The sequence below is a fragment of the Artemia sp. Qi Xiang Cuo genome, chromosome 15 (assembly GCF_049724085.1).
Source record: "Artemia sp. Qi Xiang Cuo chromosome 15, ASM4972408v1, whole genome shotgun sequence".
NCBI lineage: Eukaryota > Metazoa > Arthropoda > Branchiopoda > Anostraca > Artemiidae > Artemia > Artemia sp. Qi Xiang Cuo.
In genome coordinates, this window is record NC_142808.1 from 8063713 (window position 1) to 8075352 (window position 11640).

Consider the following 11640-nt stretch of genomic DNA (forward strand, 5'->3'; position numbering starts at 1 on the left):
TAAGTCTGGTAAGATTTTTTCATCTTTGAAGACATGGGAGGGGGGGGGGTTAAGTCCTATCCTAAAATCTGATAAAGGAGATCCCCATTTTTTTTCCCTATTATAGACCGGTAACGCTTAGCTATTCGTTAATCGAATAGCTAATCGATTAATCGAAATTCTAATCGAATTTCATTAATCGAAATTCTACTTTCGATTAGCTATCTGAATTGTGTATTAAGAGCCTTTTTGAATTAAGAGCCTTAATTGAGTTTAAAAAGGAATGGGCTTTGACCATGCCTATACAACATTTGATGCGATAATTTAAGAGTCAAGGTCTACTGGCTTCCCACTTTATACACTTTTATTGATATAAAAGGAATCTGTGACAATAGATCTCTTATTAGATCTATTGCTCTTATTAGTGGTGGGATCTACTTTCTGTGTTGAGAGCTTCTAGATCCTGGTATTTAGGGCTTAGAGTAAAAATTGCTTTACCTACAACTTAGACTAGTTGGTCGATCGTTGGTTGTTAACTTAGACTAGATGGAGTTCTATCCCCCTATATTTTTAATACGTTGGGTAGTGTCATCGTTCGCTACAGCCCTGGAACGAAATACGAAGGAAATATGGTTTTTTAATGGTTCAAACGAGTTTTTTTCTTATCTTTCAATTAGGGAGGCCTAGTCTTGGCTCAAAAAAGGCCTTCGCCATAAAAAAACTGAAAAAAAAATAGTTAAAAATGTGACCTTTAACTCTGTTTTGGAACGAAATACCTAGCAAATATGTTTTTTTTTTCTTAATCTAGCTTAATTAAGAATCTTAATTCCCTTTCTAGTAAGCTTAAATAGAGGGGCCTGTCCATTAGAATTAAAGAAGCGCCAGCGTTTTTCTATCAATCGTAATAATGGAGCTGCACTAATTTGCAACTGGAGTATTTTATTTCATTGATAGTTTTTATCGTAAGTCTGAAAATATTTTCTCTGTACATAATCTTTTCTCTTTTCCCAGAATTTAAACTATATTTGATTTTTTATGTTAACCTATTTTATCCCGTTATGTTTTTTTAAGCCAATTCTAAATCGTTGCTTTGATTCATATACTGAAGAATTTCTGCAATTTCATTCATGTATTCTATATCGTCCTTGATTTTGAGCAAAATAAATAAAAATCTACATTGTTTTAATGTAAGTGTCAATTAATGAACTAAAGAAAACTATATTGAAATAAAATTATTTTCTGTATTTATGACCATTATACAGAATCAGGCGCGTACACAGGAGGAATGTCGGAAGAATGGATGCATTTAAGCCCGTTTCCGCTTCCGCCCTAAAAAAAAAGAAAAAAGATATTTTTCAATGGTGAATGTATTTTCATATTTTTCATATAATTCGTCCATTTTGTCACCTCAGAAGACCCAGCCAAAACAAATTTCTACGTATGTTTCTGCGTAAAATACTGGCAGTAATCAATCATCAACATCTAGCTTCTATGTTGTGATACATGCGCTACTAGATTAATTAAAAATAGATCAGTATAGGGGCAATATTTTTTTTTCGCAAAGACATTTAAAATCATGTACTTAATAAAAAACCTAAATTTCGCACACATTAAAAAAACGGAAACAAGTTTGTCAAACTTCAAGAAAATCTTTAAGTAGAGTAACTCGACATTTTTCGGCGATGTCCACTTGATTTTCAAGGCTGCTAATATTAGCTGTTTCAACGTGTTCAATCTGCCACGAAAGATTCTCAATTTCTCTTTCCAGCTGTGCCTGTTGATACTCAAACTGAAAAATAAAACATTATTTAAATAAAATTTTACTTGCAAATTGTACTGCAAAGTAAAAGTCAAATTTTTATTTTTAAATACATAATTTCAAACAAGTTTTGACCCAAAAAAGGTCATATCTTTAAAGACTAAAAACGAAAGCGTGGGGCTCATGATAAATAATGTGACAAGGCATGAAGTGCCATGACAAGTAATGTCGTTCTTGAAAGTAGTATATGGCATAATTAATACTACGGGTCCTATAGCCCCAATCACCTAAAAAAGCTTTCCGATCTAGCATATTGCGTAATAAGAACATTTTATTAATAAGTCAACAATATTCGGCTAGAAATTCGGGTATTTTGGTAACATAACTAAGCCTATATAGAGGCCCTTATCGTTTAAAGTGCTACACAAGAGCACTTGAAGCCCGAGAGCGTTATACGGAAAAGTCCTATTTTACGTATAACGAAAATAGAACTTTGCGTATAACGAAAAACACACCTACAAACTAAAAATTTCTAAGAAAAATTTCTAAGAAAATTTCTTAAAATTTCTAAGAAAAATTTCTAAAATTTCTTTTGGTTGTTTCAATATTAGGCCTGTTTTTTCACTCATCAATGTACTAAAATCTTACATCTTTTGTCAGAAAACGCTTAAAAGTGAAATCTTTGAACTAAGATCTTACATCTTTTGTCATTTTTATGCAAACAACTTCCATTATTCTGCTCTGATCAGCAGTCTGAGAACAATGATGAGTATATCATCAAAGTTCTCTCATCATTGTTCTATATGGCAGAACAGTGGCGGTCTTCACACTTTTTACAAACATCAGTGAGCTGTAAGATCTTAAAACAAAGATGAGTTAAAAAACGATAATCTTTGCAGAAAGATGTAAGATCTTAGTGCTAAAAAACGGCCCTATTATAGAGTGTTTGAGACAGTACCCCATTTCCGTCAGTGTTGCCACGTTTAATCTATAAATTTGCAAAACTGATTCGTTAAATATGACAATGCTTTCCGTCCCAAAAAATTCAAATCTTAACAATCTGTTGATTTACAAAGACAACCTTCAAACGTAAGCTATACCTTCTGAAGTTCATATGTTCCGCATGTTTTTGGCTTATTACATATTCCAAATGTTTATTTTATGTTCTATATGTTCCATATGTTTTGGCCATATGTTTTTCGCCCCAAAAATTCAAATGTTAACAATCTGTTGATTCACAAAGACAAACAACACCTTCAATAGAAAGCTATACCCTCGGAAGCTCATATGTCCCATTTGTTTTTGGCTTATTATATGTTCCATGTTCATTATATGTTCTATATGTTCCATATGTTTTTGGCCATACGTGTTATATATTTTTGGCTTATTTTTCAACCAGGATTCTTTTTCTTGAATTTTGAGTCCACTACAACAAAAAACACCATTACTGCATATGAAGGTCTTTTCAATCAAAAATTGAATCCCCAATGTTTCCAAATTTTTAGATACATTTGGTAGTTTCAGTTTCAACTTAAAAAATTAAAACAATCAGATGAAATTTTTACTTTCATTGGTATTCATTTCCTTTCATTTACATTCATTTTACATTCATTACATTGAAATTAAAAGTTTCATTTACATTTCATTTCATTTACATATTACATTCATTTACAACATTGGTATTTACTTTCATTGGCATTTCATTGTTAACTATTCAGCACCGTTCAACTTTGGTGAATTTTAATAATCAATTTTTCCTTTTGACACTTCATTTTTCCTTTTGACACTTCATTTTTTCCTTTTCCCTCCTCGCACTTCATATTCCACAATCCAAACAATCTACTGCTAACGAAGCTTGTAACATTTCAGCCCGAGACACTACATGCACCTACACTCTTCTAGAAAAACAACCCATAGGTTGCTCCCGTATTATCTGTAAATGGTTTTTTTTTTCTTCAATCAATTCTTTCTTGAAGATTTTGAAATTAACTATCCCGTAGAGCAAAAAAAGAAGACCTGGCCCAAAAAAATACTGAAAAGGTAGCAAAAAACTAGAACATAAGTTGCACTTTACTGAAAACAAAATACATTTTAAATGTTAAAACTTTTTTTTTTTAACTTTAATAAATCCAAATTACTAAGACGTTCAGGAATTAATATCAGTATATATACTAAACTGTCAATCTACGCTGATTTGTTTTGTTTTTACAGTAATCTTGGTTAAGAAGGTGTTTTAGTTTCTTATTTTATATATATTATAAGAAATAAAAACACAGCTAAAAATAAGGATGATTTTCAGTAGAGCGCAAATTATATTCTTTTTTAGAAGGCCCAGGGGGCATCAGCCCTACTCGTCTTATTTTCTGCTTGTTTTGAGTTTGACACGGTTATTTCTTGTAATTTATGTTAGTTTTTGGTTTCATTTGTTAATTGATGATAATTTGTGGTATTTCATGCTTGAAAAATTATTTGTCTTTATTTCTGCGTATCTTTGGTTTAATGTAGCTCTTTACTTTTTTTTGAAAAAGTACTTTTGTGAGAAGTTTTTTTATTTAAATAAAACTTCGAAGAAGAGAGAATAGAGCTTATTATATAACACGTATGGCCAAAAACATATGGAACATATAGAACATATAATAAACATGGAACATATAATAAGCCAAAGACAAATGGGACATATGAGCTTCCGAGGGTATAGCTTTCTATCGAAGGTATTATTATAGAGAATAGAGAGAAGAGAGACTTATTTGAAAACTGTTCGCAGCTCTCTCTTTTGGATGGATTCAATTTTATCTGTCTCTTTCTGGGAGATGCCAGGGCGCCAAATTGGACAAGCATTTTCACGATGAGAATGGGCAAGTCCTGAAAGAATGGAAGCGAAATGCCAAACTTATTTAGGAGCTTAAGGACAGGCACAGTAGGTTTGCGGCTAATATTTTTCAACATTGGCACCCTATTTTAAATTAGAAGAAATAAACGGCACATATCAATTATATACTTTATCTGTGCCCTTTTAATACCCCATTCCCACCCTATATGATGCCAACTTTTTATCAGAACAGCAGTCATGCTAGTCCTTGTTTGAACCAAAATAACCGAAAATACCGAAGGATTTTCAATTGTACGATTGGAAAACGAAAGAGGGACTGTCAGAGGGACCGTTCAACTCAATAAAGACATTGAGTAAAAAACTGAGCCAGTGACCTCTACTTTTATTGTTAGGTCCACAAAGTTCATGTCCCTAGCGTATAGGTCTTTTATTTTAATAGTATAATTTAAACTGTAAAACCCAGATTTGTATCCTTTAAGATTCTCAACATAACTTTATCTGTGATACTATCAACTCACTAATAAGTAGTATAGTATCCTGTACTATATACTATATATGTATGCTTATGCGCACTGGGATTATTCGAGTTAATTATTTGAGTTAAAAAACAGGCCTCTTAAGAATGCCAATTCCAAAGGTGTGCTTTTTTCGATCCGGTACCATTTTTAGGGGTTTCAGGCTATTTTCCAAAATTCCCATAAATTTGTATTCGAAATAAAATTTTACTATCAAGACTAATCGAGATAATAGTTCCCATTCCTGAATCGACGACAGATAGCAATTTTTTCTCTCACGCCTGTTTTCTTCATAACGCGTTTTTTTTAATTTTTTGGTTACTACTGGCCGTGTTTCGGTCTTTATTATGCTGCAGCTAACGCTGCGGCACAACCATGCCTTAGAATAATAGCTTAAGTTTGTTTATTGAATTTTTAAATTAAATTTACCACTTTAAACCATATTTGGTTTTAAATCATAAATAAGTTTAAAAAATCGTTTTAAACTCATCAGTTTAAATGATACGATCAGGCGAATGATCAATAAATGATCAGAAACTGATATATTAATCAGTATAAATTAAATCACTTTTCCGCGCTCTTTGTGTGTGTGAAGACGGGCAACTCGAGCTCACTTCATCTTTCTTCTCTCTTTCTCTTCTTTTTGTTTTATTTCAATTATTGTAGAGTATGTTTAAGTGTTAAGCATGTTTAAGCAGTATAGTTAAGATGTTTAGTCCCAGAAAATAATTCCGGTGATGAGATTATACAAAAGCGTCTCCATCAAGAGATCTTCTCCAACAATATGAAGATGTTTAATCTTTTACAGGCTACATAACCTCTATGGGTTGCCAATAAAGTATGTTTTGTTTAGTAAATAAACTTCCATATTATCAAATCCGTGAATTTGATCACTTCTAAAATTGCGCAGTCCATAGAAATTACCCCCAAATGCTGAATAACTGTCATTTTTGATTTTCCAAATGTTTAAGAGATAAATACATAAATGTGGGCTCAAATAGCATCTTACTGTGGTAAAGTTTAAGGGATATATACATAAATATGGCCTTAAAAACCATCTTACTGTGGTAAAGTTTAAGAGATATATACATAAATATGGCCTCAAATAGCATCTTACAGGGTAGAGTTTAAGAGATATATACATAAATGTGGCCTCAAACAGCATCTTTACTGTGGTAAAATTTAAGAAATATATACACAAAATGTGGATTCAAATAGCATCTTAGAGTGTTAAAGCTTAAGACATATATACATAAATATGGCCTCAAATAGCATCTTACAGGGTAGAGTTTCAGAGATATATACATAAATGTGGCCTCAAACAGCATCTTACTGTGGTAAAATTTAAGAAATATAAACACAAAATGTGGCTTCAAATAGTATCTTAGGGTGTTAAAGCATAAGAGATATATACATAAGTGTGGCCTCAAATAGCATCTTACTGTGGTAAAAATTTAAGAAATATATACACAAAATGTGGCTTCAAATAGTATCTTGGAGTGTTAAAGCATAAGAGTTTTTCTTTGAAAAACTTCTTGGTACTTAAGTGTTATCCCGACCACATTCAAGAGGTGAAGTTAGGTTAAACATAATGAAATAGACCATACCAAGATCTAACGAGAAAATAATACTTTAGTTACAAAATTACGAAAACTACAACAGAGAATTATGGGCCACCTGTTTGGCGTTTGTTTAGTCCCAGATGTTTAGTCCCAGAAAATAATTCCGGTGATGAGATTATACAATGGTGCGTCTCCACCAAGAGATCTTCTCCAACAATATGAAGATGTTTAATCTTTTACAGGCTTTTTTTACAGGCTTTTACAGTGTTTTTGAGATTTGTCAAAAAATGGATGTTCAGGCGCCCACCTGAGGGCGTTTGGTTGGGGGCACAATGATTCATACAACATTATGAACTTCATTAGAATTCTTTCTAAACCAATAATTCGTTTTTGTCTAAATTCATTTTCCCTGTCAAAGTTGCGTCCACGCCCAATTAGGAGTCAATTAAGTAAAGTTCTGAAAACGACGGTAAATTCTGTCGGTCGATAACTACTACCAAACGCTGTCGTTATGTGACATGCGGTTTAAGACCTATTCACAATAAGATTGTACGAACATTCATATTTATTTAGTGCTAATTTGATCCACTTAGATATTTTCATCCAATCAAAAATTTTACAAAAAATCTCAAATTTGCCGGAAGCTAAAATATAATTTTAGTAGGATCAAGTAATGGTGTTAAACGCAAAATAATTGTGATAAATAAATGAGGGGAAAATTAGCATAGCGGAGCGTTATTTTCAGCTTTCAGTGTTGGTATTTTCCGATTTTTCCTTTTTTTAAATTCCTCTTCTTCTTCTCTAACAAAGTTCAGTTTCTTCTTCTGTTAGCACAGTGAAATGCTATTTGAGGCCAAAGTTACGTGCACGCCCAATTTGGAGTCAATTAAAGTTAAGTTCTGACAGCAGACAGTGAATTCTGTCGAGCGATAACTACGACCAAGGGGCGTCGTTATGTGACATCCAGTTTAAGGCCCATTTACAATAAGATTTTACAATAATTAACATTTATTTAGTGCTAATTTGAGTTTTTTTTACTGCCTTAATACCCAAATCACAATACCGATTTTTATCTCGTACATGATTAATGCATTTCAAAACCAGCAATATAAATTACAAATACGGGGGGGATTAGCATTGCGGAGTGTTAAGTGTTTGTGTTTCCAAGTTTTTCTTTCCTTTCTTTTTTTAAATCCCTCTTATTCTTCTGTAACAAATACAAGATATTGAATTAAAGTATTTCAACCTGGTCTAGGGTTCTGATTCTGAGGGAGATCCTGAATAACACGCATTGTTTTTCAATTTTGTGCTCTAAGAGCACAAATGAACGTTTTTATCAGTGCATAAACAGTAAGCTCTTAATTATAACAAACACGACTGTGTTGGCGGTAGAAGCCTATTTGATCCGAGAAGAGGATAATTCCCACCCTCCATTAGATAGACGAGAAATCCGACTCCCATCAGAGCCTACTTTATATCTGTGATCAGGGCCGTATCCAAAATTTTCCTTTCGGAGGGTTACAAAAAAAAAAAATTAAAAAGGCATCAAAATTTGTTTATTCATTATTGTTACGTTTTTTACGAGTCGGACAAACATTTAGGGGGGGGGGTCAAACCCCCTAACACCCCGACCCCCCCCCCCTGGATACGGCCTTGTCTGTGATGTACGACGATTTACTGACCAGTTCTTTACGAGGCCCAATCTCTAGAAAATAAGCAAATGGATATGTATACTGCAGTGTGTAACGACATCGGGCCAAAAGGGCTGAAGCATCTAGTAGACATTGCCAATCGATCCACGTGCCATCATTTGTCATAACTTTTGAATTTATCCTATCCTTAATTTTTGGACTGTTGCTTCCTCTAATCGTAAGCTTTTGGCATGATTGTCCCACTGAAAAGATAAATAAGGTCAGTTTTTTTGTCAGTTTTAATTTTATTCTGGGGATGGATAGGATACCAACTGACAAGAAAGGAGTATCTATAGTAATGATTAGAACAATCTGATTAGATTGTCTAGAGGAATATAGATTAGAGATGATTAGATTATCTAGAGTAACATGGATTTTTCGTAATGTTTTAGTTTTATTCTGGGGATGGATCGGATTGTAACTGACAAGAAAAGAATATCCATAGTATTGGTTAGAGTAATCTGATTATATTATCTAGTGTAATATAGATTAGAGATGACTGGAGTATTTAGAGTAATACAGATTTATCGCAAGTTTTAAGTCTAGGTCTATTCTTGGGAAGGATAGGATTGCAACTGACAAGAAATAAGTATCTCGAAGAATGGTAAAAAAAAAAACTCGCAACAGGAAAAATTACTTAAAACGCAATCCTACGAAAGTCACGTATCCAATACATACATATCTAATACTTAAGACGTAGTATTTAGTCAATAATTGCTTTTTATTGCAATATTATCTTTGGCTAATTACAAAAGGCACTAGACATTGGTGCCTTACAAATGAGCCCTTAAATAAGTCTCAATTTTGTTCCAGTGCCCCATTAGCGGTGAAGAAAAAAAACATAAAAGAAAAACAAGAAAAAAAGAGGACACATCACTGCAAAAAGAATTTTACTTGTTATTCAAGGTGGGGGGCTAAAAATTTCCTCCATGGACTTTTCAGGAATGGCGATTCCAACATTGTACTTTTGTTTCGATATGGCACCATTTTTGCGGGGTTTCAGGCTGTTTTTCTTTTCGGAATTCCCGTTAATTTTTTTCAAATAATATTTTACTGTTAAGATTAACTGAAATATAAGTTACATTTCCTGAATCAGCTATAAATAGTATTTTTTATGACTGGACAATTCTTTATTAATCGTTTTTAAATTTCGTTTTTAAATCGGATTTTTAAATTATCGTTCTTAAATTTTCAATTGCAATAAGATGCGGCTCGCTCTGTACTAGGTTGCAGCTATCGCTAGAACCATTATTTTATCTAATACGATATCATTTCATATATTTGTTTTAGAGGAAAATGGGGTGCTAGGAGGTAGGAATTACAGTTTTAAATAGAATAAATGGAAAACCATGGTTGAAGGTATTTTAATTATTTTGAAAATGAAAGAAAATTCTATAGTAAAGTTGTGTAATAGTGGGGTTTTGACTAGCACGCAAAATTATGAGTGACACTTTTATAGGCTCTGTATTAATTCGTGCAATAATGGTCATATGGATTTTGCACATTTACACCTTAAGAAGCTCATACACAAATTACAGAGTGGATCTTGTCTTGCCTTAATGCTTGCGTAAGATGATTAGGACAGACTCCTCCTTCCTCTGTTTATTATTAAATATAAGACAGCCTTTCTTTCGTTTTGAACCAATAGCCATTCCAAACCTGTCATTGTTTTAATACTAAGATAAACAAGAAAAATAGAACGGTGTTTCAATTTAGATATATCGGTGCTATTCACATTATTCATGCACGTTTATTGCTGCAGGCACCATTAACCATTGCCGGCTTTGAGGCACCATTACCTGCAGGTTTATGAATCTATTATTTTTTTTCTCAAGTAGTTCTATATGTTTAATATGTTTTATATATATTTTTTTTTGTTTTGTTGTGAAACGGGAACCCGAATGTACTGATATAAGTGGATGTAAGTTTTTTTTGGAGTGGCAACACAAGCCCAAGTTACTGGGCTTCATGCTTTTTTGTTGATTTTCTTGTGAATAAATTATATCTTCATTGAAAAAAAATGTCTCAAATGAAAGATTTTATTAATCTAATTATTATTATTTATTATTTTATTATTAATTAAAGAGTAAAAGAAGGAAAAGGGTGAAAGAAAAGACAAAATCTAATAGACAAAAAGACAATAAAAAGGCGTTTAGTAAAAAAAATTCTTGGCAATAGAATCATGCAAATAGAAATAGAAAGCAATTGGCAAACAAAGAAAAAGAAGAAAAAAGTGAAAAACAAAGAAAAATTCAAATAGCCAAATAGACATTAAAAAGGCGTTTAGTAAAGAAAACATTCCTGGCAATAAAATCCTGCAAACAGAACTAGAAAGCAATTGGCAAACAAAAAATAAAAGAAGGAAAAAAACAAAAAAGAAAGTAAAAATTTAATGGCGAATATATATATATATATATATATATATATATATATATATATATATATATATATATATATATATATATATATATTGTATCGAGACCCCGGCACTCGGCTTGTCTTTTGTCATTATGAATGACATATCGCTGAACCTTTGTTTCTTTTAATTGTTCAGATGGTGCAACAAAAAGTCTTTCCTTCCAACGATTTATCTAGTCCAGGTTTTTGATTTTACAAGGTATGGAAGGTATTGACGACCACCTTTGTTTCTTTTCATTTGTTCAGGTGGTGGGACAAAACTTCTTCTTTTGCATTGGCTTGTCTTTTGTGAGTGTGAAAGACATATCGCCGAACCTTTGTTTCTTTTAATTGTTCAGATGGTGCAACAAAAATTCTTTTCTTCCAACGATTTATCTAGTCCTGGTTTTTGATTTTACAAGGTATGGGAGGCATTGACGACCACCTTTGTTTCTTTTATTTGTTCAGGTGGTGGGACAAAAACTCCTTCTTTTGCCTTGACTTGTCTTTTGTGAGTGTGAAAGACATATCGCCGAACCTTTCTTTTAATTGTTCAGGCGGTGCGACAAAAATTCTTTTCCTTCCAACAATTTATTTAGTCCAGGTTTTTGATTTTACAAGGTATCGAAGGCATTGACGACCACCTTTTTTTTTAACTGTTCAGGTGATGGGGCAAAAACTTCTTCTTTTGCCTTGGGTTATCTTTTGTGATTATGAAAGACATATCTCCCAACCTTTGTTTCTTTTAATTGTTCGGGTGGTGGGACAAAAACTTTTTTTCTTCCAACCATTTATCCAGTCCATATTTCTGACTTTCAAAGGTATGGTTGGTATTGATGATCTAATCCATGTCAAAATCCAAAACCATATCATTATCTCTATCATTTTTAATTTGTTTGCTTCGTTA

General features: G+C 32.6%; 1 protein-coding gene across 1 annotated transcript in view; it reads right to left on the reverse strand.

Moving 5' to 3' along the window:
• Nucleotides 1-1516: 1516 nt before the first annotated feature.
• The window catches only part of LOC148943287 (putative E3 ubiquitin-protein ligase ariadne-2), a 13956-nt gene continuing 3832 nt past the window's right edge, over nt 1517-11640 (reverse strand). Inside the window, exons 2-3 of the mRNA XM_089100919.1 lie at nt 8328-8539; nt 1517-1768 (exon numbers count right to left, since the gene is read on the reverse strand). Of these exons, the coding sequence (XP_088957045.1) occupies nt 1613-1768; nt 8328-8462 (291 nt within the window). The 5' untranslated portion in view covers nt 8463-8539 and the 3' untranslated portion in view covers nt 1517-1612. The remainder of the gene's footprint in view (nt 1769-8327; nt 8540-11640) is intronic.